At 40.1% G+C, this 23,314-nt stretch overlaps 1 protein-coding gene across 4 annotated transcripts; it reads left to right on the top strand.

Annotated features, from left to right (window-relative positions):
• Window positions 1–104: 104 nt before the first annotated feature.
• Window positions 105–17,712, top strand: LOC145440272 (uncharacterized). 4 transcript variants are annotated; one of them, XM_080317832.1, is made up of 13 exons: window positions 105–710; window positions 1,714–1,845; window positions 1,911–2,095; window positions 2,154–2,188; window positions 7,056–7,118; window positions 7,610–7,703; window positions 7,857–8,220; window positions 8,925–9,069; window positions 9,408–9,561; window positions 10,146–10,238; window positions 10,844–10,931; window positions 11,578–11,813; window positions 15,058–17,490. In XM_080317832.1, the coding sequence occupies exons 1-13, from the start codon at window positions 567–569 to the stop codon at window positions 15,209–15,211; spliced, it is 1,887 nt and encodes a 628-aa protein (XP_080173958.1). In that variant the 5' UTR covers window positions 105–566; the 3' UTR covers window positions 15,212–17,490. The 4 variants fall into 4 exon arrangements, with proteins under 4 accessions (XP_080173958.1, XP_080173957.1, XP_080173960.1 ...); XM_080317831.1 differs by having other exon boundaries at window positions 106–710; window positions 11,575–11,813; window positions 15,058–17,712; XM_080317834.1 differs by lacking the exon at window positions 10,146–10,238 and having other exon boundaries at window positions 114–710.
• Window positions 17,713–23,314: the final 5,602 nt, after the last annotated feature.

Genomic DNA, 23,314 nt, shown 5'->3' with positions numbered 1-23,314 from the left:
GGAACGGGGTCTTTGAATTCTGAAATGGATTCCGTTTTCGTGTACCACCCGTAGGGTGTTATCAAACACTCTTTCCGCTGAGAATGTAGGATAAAGGGTGCTCTTCAGTGCATCACCCCCAAAGCTTTGGTTGATCATTTTATGGGGGAGAAAGATGATGTACAATTATGCCCTCGATTGTGTGTTATCGTTTTGTGTCTCATGTGTCGCTGTATGTCGTGCCAACGACTCCTAGATCAAGTCAGGTCATGTATAGTATGAATTCAGAGTGACAGGTCTTAGAATAGCGCTAAAAGCAGTTTATTATATACACTGTGAAATCACGATTAAAGGTGCGCAACATACTCTCGGATGGTAAATCAAATGTTTGATACGACCATGCGCCTAGCGAAGGTACATGACAGCATTACACCATCAGTTGTAATCGACAAACAAACGTAAACAACAACTACAAGAACTTGTTTCATTTGTTGTTCTATATGTAACAGGGTGGTATTCTATTTATTTCAGGAAAATAACTATAGTTACAATAATACGTTTAAATTTCGTGAATTGGCTTCACTCATATGGATTCAGCTTCGAGAGAGAATCCTACTGCTGACGATGTCGATAAGAGCAGTTTCTTTTCCATTCATGTTCAAATAATAACAACGATATCATCGGGAGAATCGGTGCCATCTGCGAAAAGTTTTAACGCGAATGGGAAAGAGGTGACGCAAAAAAGTTCTGCTCAAATTCATGAGGTTCACGTAATCGATATAATATTGGTGACTAGCGTGATGGCGTCACATGGCGTCATCTTTCGTATTAACAGCGAACTTTTTCTATAAGTTAGTGTTCACATGAATCAAATGCTGTTATGGGTTCGCAACATACCTAATAAATGGACAAAATCAATTCTGGCATCCTGAAAAAAATGAAACTACTTTGTTACTATGATCATCCCTGCAGTATATGTGTATGTATGGTATATGCATTGCGCGTTTTGGGTCGGAGTATAGTCATTCCCTCACATTCATTCTATAGCTGACCCATTAGTAATTCATACCACTTCATGACTTCATAGCTTGATAGTATGATACATATGACAGGACATGACGCATGAGTTACCCTCACATATATCGACTGCATATACTCATAAAGATAACAAAGAACTTTACGAATATCCTAATAAAATATGCGTTGCTCTAATGAGGTTCTATAACATTTGCTATTTTGCGTTTTAAAGAGACTCTTGGAGGTACACAATTTAATATACAATAGGATCATTGTAATAAACCCGAATATTTTCGGCTGACACTCGTCAAGGGTAATCGTCAGCAACTAGTAGAGAATTGAACAGAACAATGTATATCAACAATCGTCACCGGCATCAAATGTCGAATTCTCGAAGCGAAAAGAAGGCTTGCTTGACTATTCTATTCTATGCTTGATGATTCGGTGACGTCATATTTTGTGATACGATTGTTGATATACAAAGTTCTTTTCAATTGTCTACTAGTTGCTGATGATCACCCCTGGCGAGTGTCTGCCGAAAATATTCAGGTTCATTTCATTATGAATATACTATTCAATATACCGTTTTGTTCATAAACACTCAAAGTTATTGCTGTTATTGCCAATTCAAGAACTATCAGTACATCGTAGGCCTAAAAAGGATATTGCGTCAGTTCATTATTTTGTTGAAATCATGTGTGATATTATTCTCCGCAGTACCCGATGAGACGTTTCGGATCGTGGGTATTTCGAACTTTGTCAGATGAAGAAGCTCGCGATAACCTTCTCAATACCGGAGGTCTTCCCGTAGTGTTAACGTGGGCCATATTTCAAAAATACGATGATACGGTATGTATGGACCCCTGCGCGTACAACGTGATCGTAAGTTCAAACGCTTTAAATAACTCATACAGGTCACCGTCAGGGTCAGCGACCCTGACCTTAGTCACTTCGTATTTGAGGTAAACAAAAGCGAGCAATCTCGTATCCTAGGAGATATATCAGCTGGGCGCGTGTCATCCGCGGCGGATGATGCTCTGAAATCTATGGCCAGCCCAAGCTACTGTGAGAACACAAAAATCAAGTTGATCAAGATCCTGTGAGCTGGCTATGATACCAATTTGTGCATTGTTTTAGTAAGGGACATTTATTTTCAGACGAGATCACAGAAGCGGGGACAAGGCTCAAAATGGTAGGCGTGTGGTATATTTATATATATAGACAATGTATTCAATTCTGAATCGAGTGTTAGGCTTCGAGCTTAATCCAGTATGCGAATATCACTCATTATGACGTCAAACAGTGGGACTGATGTGCAAAGTTCAGATACGTACCTTTTGTGCGGCCACACAGAATCCAATGTCAGTACTACATGACATTAAGGATTATTTGGTATTGTTTGTGAAAATGCCGTGGGTTGATCACTGTTGAGCCTGGATTTGTATCACATGTTTCATGTGGTACGATACGACCAAGACCAACGGAGGCTATCACAGTGGACAATAGTATCGAAACTATAATTACCGTTGATAAATTAACAAAAGTTCAACCGATTCCGATATAATCACAATTAAGAGAGTTGCTTCGGAATGGAATCTTGTTGGTTGTATTTTAGATGCTGGTTTTTAAGGTTTCTAGTTATAGCTTTAGTAGCGAGTTTTCAAAAGTGAGTTGCTCAAGTTCTGGTCCTAGTTCTAGTTGCGCAATTGTTTTTTCAAGTACTGCTTGCCGTTGAAATGTCGAAATGACTTTACTCACCTGGGAGATAACACACGAAGCACCTTCCCTGACTGCAAAAACCACCAACCATTGTTCCCTCTGATTTTTCACGAGTCTATACCAGACATGGGGTAATCGCGATTAGTAATCGTAATCGATTACGACGATTACAGCATTTTGAAGTAATCGTAATCGCAATCGATTACATTCGAAAAAAATCCGAAGTAATCGTAATCGTAATCGACTACTTCCCATATCTAATCGATTTCTTTGTGAAAGAACGATTACTTTTTGTTTGTACAAGGACTATGACATGAACTGAATATTCCTGAACAAGAATGAGATAATATACCACGTTAGCGATAGCACAAAGTCTGTTTTCAAACGCCACTGACTCATTATTACGTAAGAAGTATTAGCTCCGCTCGTCATTGCGTAAGAAGTATCCACACATAGTAAACAGACATGCGATGGACATTGTAGTGTGATTGTAAGAACACCTCTTGTGGTGTATATCATGTTATCAATTCCTACAGAAGCCGCTACCTCGCAGCAGGATATTGTTCACCACTCTGCCTATAGTTTCAAATAGTAACTTATTAATAGTATTAATGTTTGGTTGTGCTTAGTTAAACGCAGTTTACCATTGCTGCTTGGCGAGCAGGAGGCCTACGTACGCACGTGCACCTGACGAAGATTCGGAATTTTGTACTCGTCGAATAAAACATTACAGTTTCCACAACGGAGCATTACAAATAAATAGCAGCTCGCTGTATATGTATTAAGTTGAAGGCAGAATTTTTGTTAACTATATCTTATTCTCATATAACTACTTGAAACGGGCGTCAATCGTTATTTCACAGTTCGTTACTTAGCATTTGGACTTGCGCCATAACCATCCGCTGATATAGCCTGACATGTTAGCGTGGGTTGTAGCTAGAATCAGCAATTCCCCTGTCCAATCGTTGGTCAATTTTCAATACTGAATTTCGTCAATAATATTGGTAATTGCATTATATTACTATTCATTTATAACCTCTCTTAGCCCCGAGTGTCAGATTTACCTGTAAAGCTGGGGCACGTAATTCATATTCATAGCATCTGGTATGTTGTTATAATGACTTTATGTTGTTAATTCGCCACCTCTAGTCCGTTGTATAATCAAAAGATATTGTACTCGCCCAAACGTAGCAGACTAAAAGAATATCTTTTGTGAGACGCACACACAAATTGTCATGGCTTTATTCCTTTGTGGATGCGGCGGGTGATATTTGCATTGTGGGTCCAGATTGGAAGGACAGGAGTTATTAGTCACGCCCACCCAGCGCGGCTATTGACAATGGTCGAATACCCTAAGTTTCGGCCGAGGTATTTCTTTGGTATCACATCCCGTGGAGTTGCGTGTTGGCCGAAACTGCATATGTCTTTTGGTGTGTTGTGGGATCGTGGCGCGCTAATGACCGGCTCCGAAATGCCTGTTCCCATAAAATATAGCCTATGTATGATTTTTTTGAAGGGAAGAGGTATGCATTTCAAACCCAGCTATCTACTGGAGCAGGGGTCACCAACTGTTTTGAAACAAAAAGTTACTTCTTGTGTAGTGTGTACTGATTATTGTGACGACCGACGGGGTACCACGTACTCCCGTCGTTTATCCATGTTCAGTTGGATTTCTTCACTTAGAGTTAGACAATCAGAGCACTGGGCCGGGTTTCCGCCCCTTACCAAGAAAAAAAAACGCTTACTCGCAGGGACTCACACCAGCTCCTCCAAGCTCAGTTGCGTTGCTGCAGTGCGCGCAGAAGCGCCAATCTCCGCGTCTAGACTCGGGAATATTAACTATAGATTCCCGTTGAGCCGCCGCGTGGGCGAAGACAAGCAATGCCCCGAGCGACTGCGTTCGTATGTTCCTTGGCGTCAGCCGACCCATGTTCAACTGCTGCTCATATGAAACGAGCTTCAACTTTCAAATCTCTCATTTGAATATTTGCAATAACGCAGTGGTGGCCATACGAACGGGGGTGGGGGGACTGGGCGAGACTTACCGGGGGGGCCCTATAAGTATCTATCCGTAACTTATGGGGGGCTTCGCCACCCAGACCCGCCTTTCGCATCTGTTATTATTATCTATCTATCAAGATTTGGCGAAGTGCTGAATTCGGTCATGTCTATTTTTTCATGTGTGCAAGGATAGACTACATTAAAACTAAGTAGCTCTACCGCATGCAGAGACGTAATGATTATCGGGATATGGTACTTTTCTAACAAATGCAGAGATTTGATGATGATTGATACATCTGTACGGCATCCGATTCTTGCTTTACACGGATTTCCATGTTCATTCGTTATTATCCTTGGAAAAAGCGTATAATCCAAAAAGGGGAGCCCTTCGACCAGCCCCCCCCCCGATTTTATGATGACTCGACTTGACTCGAGTCATTTTCTCAAAATACGGAAATGACTCGACTCGACTCGAGTCAATCTGTGTATTGACTCGACTTGGACTCAAGTCATTGCGCATGACTCGAACCAAGTCATATGACTCGAGGCTCAGACGGCCAAGACCGACATTTCATTGTAATTTCGAAGAACAGTAAAGTTACCACCCTGTTTTATCTATTGGTACTGGTACTTGAAAATGCGACCAGAAACTGTTGAAAGTGAAGAAAATTAGTATATTATGAATGCGAACAATTCGATGTCACCAAACAGAGTTATAAAATTGGGTTTAAGAAGACTTTGACTGGAAAATGTGCAGTCAACACAATGACTTGGACTCGGACTCGAGTCATATTACTATGACTCGGACTCGAACCTCTGCTCGATGACTTGGACTCGGACTTGATTCGGTGGTGAATTGAAAATGACTCGACTTGACTCGAGTCAAAACTATATAAGTGGGATTGACTTGTGACTCGAAGCTCTGTGACTTGGTTACAACCCTGCCTAAGACACGCCCGAATCGTTTTTTCTCAGCACAATACGGAATTAATTAAAAATGGAAAAATGAATCCCACCCGCGATCCAAATTATGTCAATCTCGTTGCAGCTATCCCGCTGTGATATTAATTATTTACCTTAGATCAGTGGTTTTCAAACTTTTGAACCCCCCCCTCTTATGATGGTGAAAGAATTTCGCTCCCCCTTATCGTCATATCGGAAAACGCAACCAGGATGCTATCAAACTTAACGGGTAGTTTGATGGCATGGAAGGCTGCGACTGTGGATGAGAGATTTTTGAATATGTAATTTAGATTAAATACAGAGCAATAACAACGAATTGGATGTAAATCGCGTGGAGCGCGAAATTTTTTTACCGTTGGGCACTGCTTCGCGCCCCTCTTCAGATGCTTTCACGCCCCCAAGGGGGAATGTGCCCACTAGTTTGAGAAACACTGTATTAGAATTACCAGGGTCAAATATACTAAGAAAAAGTTAATCAAGTCCCTGCATTAATTTGATTTTTAGTATTTTATCAATATTTTTGAAAAGTTTTTTCAGACTCTCGCGGGCCGCACAGAACAGTGTGGCGGGCCGCATACGGCCCGCGGGCCGTAGTTTGCCCACCCCTGCTATAATATATGTTGGTTTACGAAATACTTTTGAGTCCCCTTCGAGCACGCTCCCCACTCTATTAAGGAATTTGGGGTGCGGCAGGTAAAGACCTGGCAATAATGCAAATCGCTGGATGCGATAAATCATCCACTATAAAGTTGGCAATTGATATATTATGACGTAATAAGCAAATGACGCATGATGTATGAAGAAAGTTGATATCTCATTAAGCCTTTTCATCGCAATCCTTGTATTGTCTTCCCATATATCATTTAAGATAATAGTCCTAAGCAAAACAAATGTAATCGTGAGTAATCGTGATTACTTTTTAAATGTAATCGTAATCGTAATCGACTACTTCCTGATTTTGCTGTAATCGTAATCGTAATCGTAATCGCGTGATTCCGAAGTAATCGTAATCGCAATCGATTACATTCATAATGTAATCACCCCATGTCTGGTCTATACGCGCACTCACCAAGTCACTGCGCGGTCCCTTGGTCCACAGTGCGTAACGACTACAAAAAGGTCATCACTTCGGCTTTTTGTGCGCGCTACACATTTTTCTGCGCGCGCAGACTTCAACAGCAGTTGCTTTTGTTGATTTTATTTTAATTCAGGTTCGATTTTTTCTTGGGTGCAGCCTAGATTTCTGTGCGTAGAGGCCGTGTCAGCACTGCGCAATTGCGCACGCGCGCAGCTTAGAAGGAACGATGCCACCAACGACACTGTGTGGTTTTGTAATCTGTTCGACGGAACTATGAATTGTCGAACCCGTTTTTTAGGAGGAATGCATTGTAATTCTGGATCGTTCGACAATGATAACATGCGGAAACTTCAAGAAGCAGGTAATCGATAGCTGTTTTACTGTAAATCCTTGTTAATTACAATTTATATTCCATTTAATAGTAAGCCCCCAGAAGTTGCATCGAATACCCTACGGTGGGCCCAAGATCAGTGTTTATTTCGGCAGGAGGGGGCTGAAAAATGTGGCTTCGGCCCTCGTTACCACTTACAATACACAACCACGTACTCCTGAACCGGATCGTGACCACCTCTGGTCATTAGACAAAGCGTTGCTGGTGTGACGTCATATTGATCGACAATGATCTTACACCTCATTTTGAAATCCGCTAGTGGGCGCTGAAAAGCGTCCGGAATTTGTAACACAAAAATGTGGCAACCCTAATTTAATCATTTTTAAAATAATGATCTAATGGTTGAGGCATATAGATTCTCAAACTATTTGCATTACATCTCTATGAAGAGGGATGTTTAATGATGCGCAAATCTTGATGCTTACGAATCATTTCGAGATCGATCTTAAAACTCCGTTCAGAGAAAGTGGCGCATCACATGAAAAGCGAACAATATTCCTGGGCACTGTCTATGCTGAAGCAATCCTTAGCGAGAGGACAGGATGACACCTTCAGGTAAACTTCTTTTTAGTATAACACCTTATTGGTGGAAAGAACGTCCACATCAAATTCTAATTTTGATATTGAACAATTCTTCAAAGTGCAAGCATCCCCATTTCTCAGACGAACTATAGGTTATAACTGAATGACGGCGATTCGGTGTTTCAGGCTCCAGCTGCTCATTCGCGCATATATTTGCGCTACTCACTTGAAGAACGCGAAAGAAGCGGATGAATACTTTCCACGACTTATCGCTTCAATGAAAACTGCACGAGTCCCACCTTCCGAAATCATATTGTACGCGGAAGATTACAAGGAACTTTTCAACCTCCTCGTGTCAAACGGTTCAGTCACAGAAGCGTTGGAGATAGGCTTCGCGTTTCAGAAGTTTATTTTCAACGTGATGGATGTTGTTGAGCGGCTGGAAGCAAGTGCCGACAACATTCAGCGTCTTTGTCACGGGATTAAATCGATCCTCCGCGTCTCCCCCGGCGTGTGTTTGAGAGCTGAAAGCAGAAATTACATCAAAAAGGTAACTTTCGAAATCGTCTTTCATCAAATCGAATGATCACACGCAGACTTGTGCGAACTACCAATCACGTTAGGTTACGGTTAACTAACTACTGTTTTTTAAGTAGTTCTAGTTGCGTATTTCAAAACAATTAGTTGCTGAGCAACCAGAAAACACGTGATGTCATTTGGCTTTAATCGTGATACCGGTGTTCTGTTATGTGATGTTCATGCAGCCATTGCAAGCTCAGAGTCATCACTACTAAAAGTGGCGTATCCAGGGATGGATTTGGAGTCCGAGACCTCTCCCATTTGAAATTCAAATCTCCATCCCTTTGATATGCTGATTCTATCTCCAATATTTCTCATTTGCTGGAAAGCCGATCCGATTCCAATAATATGAAAACGATTAAGTTTTTGTGGGAATGAATCCAATTAGTTTTATTTTAATTGGTCAGTTGCTTAATTATACATTTCGTTAGCTTTGGTTCTAGTTGTAAGGTTTTTTTTAGAAGTAAGTAGTTCTAGTTCTAGTTTCAGTTTGAAAATCTAGCAGTTTGTAAAAGTCTGATCAAAAGGTACTTTTGCGTGGATTAAACAGATTCATAATATCTTATCGCAGAAAAGCCATTTTCTTCGAACGCAATACTCATACACACAAGCAGTGTATAGGATTAACCTTGTGTAGGAAAATGAATGTACTGATTATACAACCTTACTTCAAAGGTTCACGATGAAATAGACTTTATGAAAAAGTCTGAATGCGACGATACGCTGGCACACGCGCAATGCGTTTATTACTGTGAATTCGCGTTGGATGAAGTGAAAAAATGCCTTGATCAACGTATCGGAAATATCTTCAACGGTGCATGTAAGACAGACGAACAATAGTATCATTTTAACGATGAAGGCTAATCATAATGATAATAAAAATAAAGATAAACAATAAATGATGATAATAAGGTCTTCCTTTTCAATCATCTCCACCGCTAGATTCCTTTCCAATTCTTTATCTACCAGAATTCTGTAACATAACCATGCATCGCACAGGAATACCAATTGAGTCTATTACAGAAATTATAATAGTACACTTTGATCTCAAGAATTTCCTTACGGTACAGGTACGGTTCATATCAAATCAGAATCCATACTCATGAGCAGACATGACAACTAGAAGTCCAGAGTCTAATATATCTCATCTGCTTCTAGCCGTTGAATTCAAACACTTGAGCAGTTGCTGGGCTGATTTCCCGTTCGTCATCACAAGGCTGCGACGTCATCCCCAAATCTCGAAGTACTTGCAGGACGACGATTACGTGCGCATGCTACGGAAGATCAGTGCGAAGCCGTCGATGCTCGAAAGGTAGACTGGCCCCTGACGGTCACGACACACACACACAACGCGCACATAAGATTTATGATGAGCAGCCCATCTTGGCCATCACTGGTTGCAAGTATGATTAGATACGATCCGTGGTTGAGTTGTGACTCTTGTGCTGGCACGCCGTGTACAATGGCGTACGCCGGAAAGGTTGCGGGTTCGAAATCGACACCCCGTCCTTCTGAAGTCCCAATTGTATCTCCGATATTTATACGATCATTTCTAATGAATCAATTGGTATCAAGGTTGCGTTTCGAACAATACGATTACACTTTCCAAGGCGAACCTGAAGTGGCGTCGGAGAATGAACAGCATAAGTCGCACTTATTTGCAATAAATGTTCATCATCATGTTTTCGATATGTTAGAAATTCATATTTAAAAAGTCATATTTTTGTACTGTTGATAAACAGTTCAATTTGTGCACCAGTAATCTATAATAATATATTGGATGGGTATTGTGGAGGATTTTGTTTTTATGACTTGACCAAAATCTGGGTTCCGCGAAGGCCTGCAAATTAGCTCGAGTGTTCCCCAGGCAATAACGCTTAAGAACCGCTGATTCAGATATGTCAAAGATCCAAAAATTGCTGAAGCTCACGAGATTCTGACATCCGAGTTCGGTCTTCTGGATAGCATCGGAATTGAAAAGAATGACAGGTAATCATATACTTGATACAACACACCAACTGTATTTAAGATATTAGGCTACGGCCTATATGCACTATGTATTAGTCTGGTATACATGTAAGCATATACCGTTCGACTTACTACAAAATTTTTAGAGAAATATTCGATCTGCGCTTTGTTTCAAGGACATGAGTATGGTAAAGGGGCAAGATATTTGAGGCTTTCTGTACTTGTGCACTCGAAAGTAACACATCAGAAACACCAAAAACATAACTTCTTTGACACATGCGTAGTATATAGTTTCTTTGACATACATCATCTATAGTTAGCTACACACATATTACACAAACCCGAGCTTTTACGTATAGATGTATGAATGTGCATGTGTAGTGTGTACTCAATGAAAAACATGAACTCCTCGTCAAACTAGGGAAGATCAACTAAATTCGTACCTATTGCGCAATGACCTATAATATTAACAGTCTACTGTGATCGAGCCATATGCATATCTATATCGACTGTTTCGTTTACGATATACTTCCGATCATACGATTTGAAGGTGCCAAATATGATAAATCAATTTGGCCAATCAATTACACCACTGCCAGTGCTAAAGGTATTATTATGCCAAACAGCCACAATGACGCTACGCCTCTCAACTCGAAAGCAGCGGCGAACGTTAACCAAACCAAGCAGGAGGAGACAATGGATCCGAAAGTTGCGGTAACTTGATTTATTTGAAATATTTCAGTTCAGATTTACAGCCTGAAACTTTCATAATCATTTTAAAAGTCTTCAAGGTTGTATGCGTAAATAAGAACAGCATCAATTTGTAACTACAGATGGGCACATATGATTGCGGGTAGGTATATTTAATGATTCTAGTCGAGTTGTGAGAGATGAGGTTATCGAGTACTCATACGATTTTTGCCAAAACCAGTTAATTCATCAACGACAACTATACTTTCAATACTATTTTCCACTACGGTAGACTCGAAAACCTAGATTGATCGTATCGCAGTGCTCGAACGATATAGTACAAAGCTACGCACACTAGTGGAATGACATATCTTTGAAGCCGGGATCAACCAACAGCTTTGCTACAAAGTGCAATGGAATAATTGTGGTCAGAAATTACCAAATTATTTTTAATGTGATGTAGAACTGACCTTGTATTCTTCGTGGTCGCATAAAAGTCTAGTTGAAACTTTCCACGTGATACTATAGGATACACGATTCGAAGCGAAAACACTAAATTCAGATTCGAATCGCGCAAGCACTCGATTTGCCCCAGTCTATTTTTCACTGGGTCTGTCACGTTGCTGAATCTGATTTTACTTATCGGGTGACTTATCTTGCCTTTCAGCAGTATAAAGAAGAGCGGGACAAGGGAAACGATGCTTACAAGAGATTAAATTTCACGGAAGCTCATCAACATTACAACAGGGCTATTCAGCTTGACCCGAGCAACGCCATGATTCACTGGAACAAAGCGGCGGTATTGATCTCGGAAAAGAATTATGAAATGGCGAGGCGAGCGTGTGGGCATGCTTTGAACTTGATCCAGCAGAATCCCACTCGATACAGTCCGCAAGATACAGCCAAGTAAGCACTGTAGACTAAACTCTGCAGAATTGGTGTGTGTATTCACACGAAAACAGAACCTACCACAGAATTATCCGCGATATAAATCAAACACATTTTAGTCCAAATTATGCATGACAAACTGCAGGATAAATTGAGTATACGAACTAGCGTGTCGGCTAGGGCTGTTCAAAAAATACTTTTTTACTGAATCTTGCTGGCTACGTGATTAAATCGTTAGGTCGCCTTAAAAAACGACGCAGACCAAATTTGAATTCATTCCAACCAATAATCGCGGATTTTGTACAGTTTGAAAATTTTGAATTTACCCAAAAATGCAAACAAATTTTTCAAAATTTTCTGCCAATCCCATAAAATTGTTGCTGTGTCTTCAAAAACGATGTAAAACAAATTTCACTCAGTTCCAACCCGTAGAAGCGGAGTTTTTGAGTTTTTTTTTTGATGATTCGGAGATTATCCTCGATCGGTGGATAATCCAAGAATTATCATCGAAAAACTCAAATAACTGTTGGCACAGAGGGACGTTGGATTTATAAAAATGATGATTTTGATTTGCTAACGAGTAAGTTGTTTGTGGTATTCATGGTGTTTATTGACGGCAATGGTCATTTACACCAGACCGATGACGACAGCGGCGAATCTACGCATACCTTTCGGGATAAAAAGCCTATCAGATCCTCGGATATTACTGTCAGTGCCTGAATTTGTTATCCTCACCGGCAGACAGTTGGAACATTGATGAATTCTTAACCATTTAGACCATAATATTTCAGCAACTCCAATTCCGGACACTCTTTAGCGCCCACCAGTGGATTTGAAACTGAGTTATGACGTCACATAGCAAAGCTTTGCTCATAGACCAGAGGTGGTCACGGTCCGGTTCAGGAGTATGCGGCTGTGTATTGTGTAACCGGGACCGAAAGCACATGTTTTCAGCCCCCTCCCGCCCAAATAAACAATGATTTTGAGCCCACACTATAGGGCAATCGATGCAACTTCTAGGCCGTGGGGGGGAGGGGGGGTGCTTGCTATATGAATCTAGTTTCTATATGCATCTGATCGTTAAATTATTTGAATAAATTCTGTCAATAATATTGGTCGTTCCATATATTACTATATAGATAAGCCTACTACTCTCCGCCCTCACGATCAAAGTTAGCGGCAGTGAAAATGTTCCGTGGCCCAGATAAAAATTTTACTATCTGAATACTAAAAGAAGTCCGCAACTTTGCCCAGACTTACTCACGGACTATTTCGGAAGCTGATTACATTCAACATATTCGCAAACCCCAGAATAAAGGCAAAAGACTCCCCCCCCCCCGATTGGAACCACTATCTTTGAATAAAGCATTTAAACGGCCTTAACGATCTCTAGGAATATACCGTTCTCCTATAATTGCGATTACAATTAGGCTTATTCCAGCAAATGAAGGTTGTTTTTATTTATATTTTATGGCAGTTTTTGCGAGGTTAGCAGTCTCCATATTAAAATCAATAAATGTGATAGTAAATCGCGCGCGGCGCGAAGAAAAATATCATACATCAGCATAAATATTCCCCAAAAAATATTGTTTTTATGCTAGGGTTGCCATACGTCCGGAATTTCCCGGACATGTCCGGAATTTCACTGTTCAAACTAGCGTCCGGGAGGAATTTCTAAAATATGCCAAATGTCCGGAATTTTGAAGACTTGGCGTAGGCTCATAATTTTTTCGTAAATCAACATAAAAACTTTATTTTTGGACTATTTATGCTGATACATGGCCTACTAGTAGTTCATTTTCACGAGCAGCCAATAGCAGTAGAAGGCCATGGCTGATACATGATATTTTTCTTCGCGCTACGCACGATTTACTGTCACATTTATTGATTTTAATATGGCGACTAGGACTACCATCCTCGTAAAAACTGCAATAAAATAAAAATAAAACAACCCTCATTTACTGGAATAAGCCTAATTGTAATCGCAACTATAGGAGAACGGTATATTCCTAGAGATCGTTAAGGCCGTTTAAACGCTTTATTCAAAGATAGTGATTCCAAACGGGGGGGGGGGTCGCTTGCCTTTATTCTGGGGTTTGCGAATATGCTGAACGTAATCCACTTCCAAAATAGCCCGTGAGTAAGTCCGGGCAAAGGTGCTGACTACTTTTAGGTATCGGCTCGTCAAATTTTGATCTGAGCCACGGAACATTTTCAAATTGGAGATGAAGTCGCGACCATAAAAGGTTGGAAACCACTGGGTCTGGGGTGTTTATAAAGCTCCGTGGTGCGCACCGACATAAGGCTGATAAACAATCTTATCGTACGACATGAACATGACTTAACGATGTACAATTACGCTCCCTGTGTTTTCGAACTCATCATCCTCCACGAGCTCTACCGCTAACTCTGATCATGTGGGTGGAGAGTAGTATCTATATAGGAATATATTTAGCGACCAGATGCATATAGAAACCAGATTCACATAGCGAGCACCCCCCCCCCGCCGCCCTAGAAGTTGCATCGATTACGCCATAGTGTGGGCTCAAAATCATTGTTTATTTGGGAGGGAAGATGCTGAAATCAAGTGCTTTCGATCCCGGTTACACAACACACAGCCACATACGCCTGAACCGGATCGTCACCACCTCTGTTCTATGAGCAAAACTTTGCTAGTGTGACGTCATAATTTATTTTGAAATCCACTAGTGGGCGCTGAAGGATGTCCGGAATTTGTGTCGCAGAAATATGGTAGCCCTATTTTATGCTGATTTACGAAAAAAATTATGAGCCTACGTCAGAATTCCGGACATTTGGCATATTTTAGAAATTCCTCCCGGACGGTAGTTTGAACAGTGAAATTCCGGACATGTCCGGGAAATTCCGGACGTATGGCAACCCTAATTTAGACCTGGTGTAAAAGACCTTAGTAGCCGATCTCCATATTCCAATACCAACAACAGACACTACAACACCACATCGATATTCTTAATTATGATTCCATAGCTGCCGACTTGTATCACGGCCCACGTCTAGGCTCTTAAGACATCGCTTATACGCGGATAAGATGGCGAGGATAAGCTTAGATAAACCTCCAACACAGTCGCTAGTTAGTCCGGTGGAATATTCGATCGGCCTCAGGGAAACGGGGTATCTGAATTCTGAAGTAGGTTATCCTTTCGTGTGCCACATGTGGGAGTGTGAATACTCACTCTTTTGTCAAAGATAGTCCAGCCGCTATTCAACCTTCTCGTTTCTTCAGGATCTTCGCAAGATTTGCAAGGGTCCAATTTCTCAGCAACAATCTCGATATGGCGTTACAGGTGTATCAGCAATCCCTCGCTTTGCATCACGATCCAAAGGTGGTTGCAGACATGACGCAATGTCAAGAGGCGATTCGCAGAAGAAGCCAATGACGACATGCAGGGACGGAGATTAGTTTCGTATTAGCATACCTGACTTGTCTCCCGAAGGGACCAGAGTACTCAAGTAGATGTTGTAGAGTAATCAATTTATACTGAAGTGCAAGAAAAGGTGGTCAAAGTATTTTAGGTTAGTTTTTCCTCAAAAACCGAAATTTGTCTAGTAGAAGTAGAAGTAATCTAAAATTTTCACCCGGCCTTGAGGCACTAGTGTGATTAAGCAAAATCTTCTTGAAGTAATTCCAAAAGTGGACGTTTTTCATTACTTACGACCTCTGAGGGCAATCACAATTAGGTATTTCCAAGGAAGTATTCCATACGCCTATTTTTTCCTGCAATGACAATGTAAGTAGAAGTAGCAGTAGCAGTCTTAAATCATGACCTCTTGATTAATTGATGCAAGCAGGAAACATGCTCAAGTACTCCGAATAAGTAGGCTATACCTTGCGTTTCACATATTGCCTTACAAAATTCTGATATGAACTGTTATTGCCTACATTTTATAGTTTGAGTATTAGCCCAGCCGATGATTGAGCTCATGAATTAAAACTTTCATGCCGGTTGCAGTGCAAGAGATATATTTTGCATTCCCTATGTGCAGTTACCAAAGGTGGTCAGTAACGAAGTACTTCTACTTTTTAGAAGTAATCAAGTACTTACTCAAGTAGATCTGGTTTCCTCTACTTCTACTTCGTAATATTTTGTTATCTACTTACTTACTTTTCGCTATTTCCAGTTTGTCAAGTAGAAGTAGTTTAATCCTCCAATAGGAAAGATGGCCTGAGGAATTTCGGGGCTGTTTTAACGGAGTACCAACATTTAATATTCATAAAAGTCAAGTAAGGCGCACAAATTTTGTTTCCCTTCGCGTATAGTAGTTATGAAGTGACAAGTATATGTTTCCACGAAAGTATCGGTTAATATAATTTAGCTGCCGGATTGCTTGGTTCTACTCACACCGCATTGTCGCTCATATCAAATATTTCATCACAGTAAATATGGCCCACCATAACGTTAGAAACTACCGTTTCGCAATCTACCAATTACCTATCATATCGTAATCTAGCAGCTCATTACGTGTCTTGCTAATCTGGAAAATCGTAACGTTACACCGGTTTTAGCAGATCACCTTTCAACCTTCATGGACAAAAGACATGAAATATATTTTCCGCTTTTTCGAAGTAGTATCTGTATTTCACTTTCAATTGCTAGTATCATACTTTGAGTTTTAATTACTTTCAGTTCTTTTGTCTGCAGAACATACATGTTGAAGCATGAAAGCAAGTGTAGTAATGCCTCTATTTTCCGAAAATAAAGCTACACTTAATATAATTTTTACGATCCACAATATTTGTTATTAACGTATACTAATCGCGCAAAGTGATGAAACCGTATCCGATACAATTTCTAAGTATTGCTCTTCGCTTAAGCTTGGGGTATTTTAATATGGGGTAGGACGCCATGCCATAATATTCTCTAAAACGGGCTCTTCTAGTATACAAAGGGTTAGTATCGCATTTTCATATCAATACTATAATTTGCATCCCATGATCCGAAAGAATGCTTATTCTGTCGAAAATTGATGCCTTCTGGGATGCATCAATACGAATAAAGCTCTCTGAACCTTTCGCATAGCTTAATTTGCTCCTTTTGGCAGTACAGCATGCGAACGAATTAAGACTGGCTTCAAAACTACTTACTTACTTGAGTAGATTCAAAGTCAGTCAGTTCTACTTCTACTTCAAGTAGTTTTAGGTGGCTTATTGAAGAAGTATTTCTACTCGTACTTAAGTAGATTTTTTCGTCGCTACTTCTACTTCTACTTGAGTAGCTATATTGACTACTTTGACTACCTCTGGCCGTTACACATGTATTATTTTGGATCCGCTATCGAATTTGTGTGAATCAATCACCAGACTTATCCATATGTGTAAATATGCTCAGCGCAGCTTCGGGCTCTCGAATGGGCGAACAATTACGAGCTGAAATCTCGCCAACGCCTCCCTTTGTTTGTGAGATCAACATCGCATTTTATCGTCGGAAAAGAATTTTCGTCTCTATGGAGTGATTTCACAGCATTTAGTCACTATGCTATGACACAGAACAGTATTCGTGTGAGGTCCCGTGTCTCTTCGCCATTGAGCAAGAGAACGCTACTTGTATTCTCACTGCTGTTTTTTTTTCTTTTACATGCGATGAAAATCTATTCTTCCTGCTTTTCCGAACATAATTTCCACATTAAAGTCATTAGTAAAAGATTGTCGTTATGCACTTGAGGATTTCGAGTCAGTAAATACAGTCGCAATGGAAGCGGTTCTGCAGGGTTGTAACCAAGTCACAGGGTTCGGAGTCACGAGTCAATCTTACTTTTGTGGTTTTGACTCGAGTCAAGTCGAGTCATTTTCAATTCAACACCGAGTCAAGTCCGAGTCCAAGTCACCGTTTACCGGGTCAAGTCCGAGTCATAGTGTTATGACTCGAGTCCGAGTCCAAGTCACAGTATTGAAGTCATGCTCATCCAATGTTTTCAATCCTGCTTGGGTGATATCGAATTCCTTGCTTGCCTAACATGCTTATTTTGTCCCTAGTCTTGGCACATGTTTATTTAGGTAGATTACGGACAGTTCTTGGCCTCATTTACCGATGCCACAGATAGACGACACAGGCCGCCAATATGATAACTTTACTAATCTTAGAACTTAAAACCAAATATCTTTCTTGTCAGTCTGATACATCACAAATACAAGCATTCAGTTTTTATTAAGACCACATCGACGACAGCTCACAAATAGCTGATTGAGAACCAACGAATTCAAGTCTACATACTATCTGATAGAGAACCTACTAATTCACGTCGACAAATAAGGTGATAGAGAATCAACAGATGCATGTTTATGTAGGGGTAATTTCACCAGGCCAGCATGCTGTAAAAGCGTGCATGTAGCTATGTGCAGCGACAAAAAAAACAGATACCTTTTGATATTACCAAAGGTTTTCCCAATCGCATTACAGACTACGTCGCAGTTACAGCATTGGAGAAATAATTAGGGCTGTTCAAAAACATTTTTTCCAATTTTCCGGCTACTTCTTAGAATTGTTAGATTGCCTACAAAAACTTAAATTTGGCTCAATTCCGACCGGTAGAAAGTAATGCTCTGGGAAAAATTTTTGGATTAATTACGAATAGAGATTTTCGAATTTTACTGGCTACCTCATGATATTGTTAGATTGTGTAAAAATATGATTCATAGCAAATTTGGCTCAATTCCAACAAGAAGAAGCAAAGATATCAGGGTAGGATATTTTGGATATGAAAATATAGTCAGCTTACCACTAGTATGTAATTATATTATATGAAAGAATTTCTCACTAAAAATACTCCATTAATTTTCAAATCCAAAATTTTCTCTTCTCATATAATTGATTCTACTTTTCCAAATTTCACCCCAGATTCAGTGTTCTTTTAATGCAACATAATAATTTTATCAAGTAGCCATCAAGTAAAATAAAAAAGAAGTTATTTTTGAACAGCCCTACTGTACAAACATCACACAACATTAGCCATTCATTATTACTCACGTGCACAATGCACATACCTAATAAAACGTCAAATGGACGGAGGGTATTGTGTGTTTTCACAGACGGCAGATCAAATCAATGATGAGTTACACTTCAAAAATACCAAAGTGGAGAGGAGATCCTCAGATATATTAAAACGGCGTAGTCTTAGAATAAATCCACATTTACTGAATACACTTTCCACTGGTGCACTAGATGCAGCATTTTTGAACCTCACTGAAGAGCGTTTGATACTCATTCTTTCTAGTCGCCCAAAAATGCAAATAATCATCGCCTTCAGATCTACACATGAGCTTATCAGTCTCTTCCAAGTACTTGACCATCTGAGTCATTGCATTGGCTCTAATTGATTTTTGCTTTGATTCTTTGCTAGTATAATTGAAAAGTCTTGAGTACGGTAATTTGCTTGCGGAGAATTTATTACCTCTTCATCGCTATGATTTTGTACAATGCATTGCTACTATGCACCATTGTCTGTTGTTTTTACGGCCGCCTATCTGATATCAGACTAGTGTAGGGTTGCCATATTTTAGTTGAGCAAATCCCGGACGCTCTATAGCGCCCACTAGCGGATTTCAAAATGAGGTATGAGCACATTGTCGATCAATATGACGTCACACCAGCAAAGCTTCGTCTATCGACTAGATGTGGTCAATGGTTTTGATCCGCTTCAGGAGTATGTGGTTGTGTGTTTTAAGTTCTAACCTGGGCCGAAGCGATATTTTTTCAGCCCCCTTCCGCCCAAATAAACACTGATCTTGGGCCCATCGTAGGTAATCGATTTGACTTCTGGGAGCTTACTAAATGCATCTGGTCATTATATGATTTGAATGAATTATATCAATTATATTGGTTCTTCCATATACTACTATATAATTTTGATCCTCTCTTCACCCGCATGATCAGAGATAGCGGTAAACCTGGTTAAGGATGATGACTTCGAAAATGTAAGCAGCGTAATTGTACATCGCTAAGTCATGTTCATGTCACACCGATAAGATTATTTATCAGCATAATACCGATGTGCACTGCACCACCGAGATGTACAAACACCGCACATCCGGTGGTTTCCTATCTTTTATGGTCGCGACTTCATTTCCAATTTCAAAAGGTTCCATGGCCCAGCTCAAAATTTGATAAGCTGATTACTAATTAAAGGTCGGCACATTTGTACAGAATTACTAATGGCCTATTTTGGAAGCTGATTAGTGATTACGTCCAACATATTCGCGAACCCCAGAATAAAGGCAAACTACACCCAGGTTTAGAACCGCTGTCTTTGAATATAGCACCCAAAGGGCCTAAACCGACTCTATGAATAAACCGTTATCTTGTAATTGCGATTACAATTAGAATTATTTTTGTAAATGAATGTTATTTTCATTTTTTTTTGATCGCGGGTTTTGCGTGGGTGTTATAGTCCTCATATTAAAGCCAATAAATATGATACTAAATCGCGCGCAGCGCGAAAAAAAACACATCCATGTAGCCTAAATCTGCCCAAAAATAATATTGTTAATGCTTATTTACAAATAAACTATGATCTTACTTCAAGTCTTCAAAATTCCGGACATTTTGGCATATTTTAGAAATTCCTCCCGGACGCAGATTTAACAGTGAAATTCCGGACATGTCCGGGAAATTCCGGACGTATGGCAACCCTAGACTAGTGAACGAAAGCAGTGGTGACAAATAGCAATGTCGGCAGAATTCGTCAGATGCGTTGATCAGGCCGTTACTGTCAGAGGTGGTCAGTAACAAAGTACTTCTACTTTTTCGAAGTACTCAAGTAGTTTTCCTCTACTTCTGGTACTTAATCAAGTAGTTCTGATTTTCGCTACTTCTACTTCTACTTCGTAATATTTTATGATCTACTTACTTACTTTTCGCTATTTTCAGTTTGTCAAGTAGAAGTAGTTTATTGCTCCGATCAGGAAGATAGCCTGAGGAATTTCGGGGCTGTTTTCACGTAGTATCAACATTTAGTTTTCATAAAAGTTTAGTAAAGCCCAAAATTTTCGTCGCGCTTCGCGCTCAGTGGATACGGAGTAACCAGTATGATTTCACGGAAGTATCGGTGAATATAATTTAAGTAGCTGGTTGGCGTTCACACCGCATTATCGCCCGTCGTCCATATGAAATATTTCATCACAGTATATATGGCTCATCATAACGTTTGAAACTAATGTTCAGCATCTACTTATCATGTAGTAATCTAACAGTCCATGGCGTGTCCTAATCTGTAAAAGGGGACTGTGAGACTTTTTTTAGTTTTAGAGCTGTTTTAGCATACCACCTTTGAAACTTTCTGGACTAAAGACCTGAAATACATTTCCCCTTTTATAAGTAGTAAGTATATTTCATTTTCCATTCCCATCATCATATACTTTGAGTTCTAATTGATATCAGTTCTTTGGTCTGGATGGCATACATGTTGAAGTATAAAAGCAAGTGTAGTAATGCCTTTAATTTCCAGAAATAAAGCTACAAAATATGGCATTTTTACGATCCACCATATTTTTTATTAACGTTTACTAATCTCGCAAAGTGTTTACACCGTATCCTATACAACTTCTCCGTATTGCTCTTCGACTAAACTACGGGCCTTATAATATGGGGGAGTGCCCCACATACCATGATATTTTCTAAAACGTGCTGCTCGAGTAAACATAGGATTAGTATCGCATTTCCATATCAATACTATCATTTTAATTCCATGATCCGGACGAATGCTAATGCTGTCGAAAATTGGATACCTCCAGGTATGCATCAATATGAATCCAGTTCGGCACTTTTCACATAGCTCAATTTGCAGCTTTTGACAATCCATGCGAACGAATTACGATCGATTTCACAACTATTTACTTACTTGAGTAGAATTAAAGTCAGGAAATTCTACTTCTACTTCAAGTAGTTTTAGGTTGCTTATGGAAGAAGTACTTCTACTCGTACTTGAGTAGATTTTTTCGTCGCTACTTCTACTTCTACTTGAGTAGCCTTCTTGACTACTTTGACCACCTCTGGTTACTGTTCGCAAATTTCTTCGTCTTCGAGTCATATAAAATAAATCAAGTCAATGACTTGGGTCGAGTCATGCGTAATGACTCGAGTACAAGTCGATTCAATCCAAATATTGACTCGAGTCGAGTCGAGTCATTTTCCGATTTCAAGAAAATGACTCGAGTCAAGTCGAGTCACAAAAAAATCGTGACTCGAGTCTGACTCGAGTCGAGTCATGACTCGAGTCATTACAACCCTGCGGTTCTGCCAGCTGTACCGTAGATACAAAGTCTACCTCAGCTATACGTCATGTAGCAGATATCCACTCCTATCAAGGGATTGTCTACCATAGACATCGTTGACTGTGAAGCACCTTGCGAAAGCGCCATCCATTATTGACTGATTAGTTGATGAATCAATTATTATCAGACCGAATTACAGCGCGGCAGGACTAATCCCAGATTACTTAAAGTCGTTTCGGCACCTTCCTATCTTTCATTGTAACGCATTCTCGCGATGTTTAGAAATGATGGAATTTTATGAATAAACTTGAACTTGAAGGAAAACATGGACCCGTAACAGAATCTGTCACGTGTAGTAATTCTACGATAAGCAGGGACGTAGACTGTACATAATTGCCATACGAAAAAAACTACCAGTGAATTAATTATGACCTTACAACAGCACGGCACACTGGCAGTTACCCAATGTGTGTAATAGTGGGAGCCCAACTGACGAATTCACTACATCCATGGATATATTGTCCCTCCCCAGAGGTCGATCGGCAATCAAAGTATCAGTCAATGCCGATATTTTGTAGCAATGCCGTCATCGACACTGTAATATGCATATATGTATTCATTCCGAGATGAACCCTAGCTCACCTCCTAATTTGATAAGCTGATTACTAAAAAACGATTAGCACCTTTCGTAACCCTCAGAAAAAGGCAAACTACCCCTGGGAGTCCAGACTCTTGGTTGAAAACCACAGTGTTTAAGGGATCCGAATGACGTAGAGCGGGGCCTACGATAACTTATCGAAGGCCCCGCTAGAGCAAGGATTTCATACTCAACTTATGTCGTAGGCAAGATTGAAACCTTTTAATCGCCTGCGTGCCGGACTAGTAAAATGATTCCAAAATGTTGCATCCAAATCGATATCCGTGTTTTTCACTCGAATGCATCATTATCAAGCCTATACATAATGGTATAATACATTATATCATGAATCACAGGGACCCTAACTCTAACAAAACTTTCATTCGGAACCAGCGGAATTGACAAGATTACAATACCGATGTGCCGGTTGAACACAGTCATTAACCACCACAACAGGGAATCTAACAACGGTAGAAGTTGGCACATTTATGCTCCCATCTTTTCGTCGTATTGCGGCGTTAGACCTGGGTATGCGTTATGAGGAATACAAGATAATGAACTGTGAATGCGAACGCTGGAATTTAATTCATTTACATACCCATTACGGTTTCTCAGTCGGGACTTCTGAGTCAGAAACTA

The sequence above is a fragment of the Botryllus schlosseri genome, chromosome 6 (genome assembly GCF_051294905.1).
Source record: "Botryllus schlosseri isolate E-star chromosome 6, Bs_hap1, whole genome shotgun sequence".
NCBI lineage: Eukaryota > Metazoa > Chordata > Ascidiacea > Stolidobranchia > Styelidae > Botryllus > Botryllus schlosseri.
Note: the sequence above shows the minus strand (reverse complement) of the source record. Positions and strands in the feature narration are given on the sequence as shown.

Bases quoted from the DNA above. Each gene is read 5' to 3' on its own strand.
- LOC145440272 (XM_080317831.1), top strand. From the start codon at position 567: ATGGATTCAGCTTCGAGAGAGAATCCTACTGCTGACGATGTCGATAAG. The intron at 2,096-2,153 runs GTGAGCTGGCTA...ATTTATTTTCAG, and splicing joins ATCAAGTTGATCAAGATCCT to ACGAGATCACAGAAGCGGGG. The intron at 8,221-8,924 runs GTAACTTTCGAA...CTTACTTCAAAG, and splicing joins GCAGAAATTACATCAAAAAG to GTTCACGATGAAATAGACTT.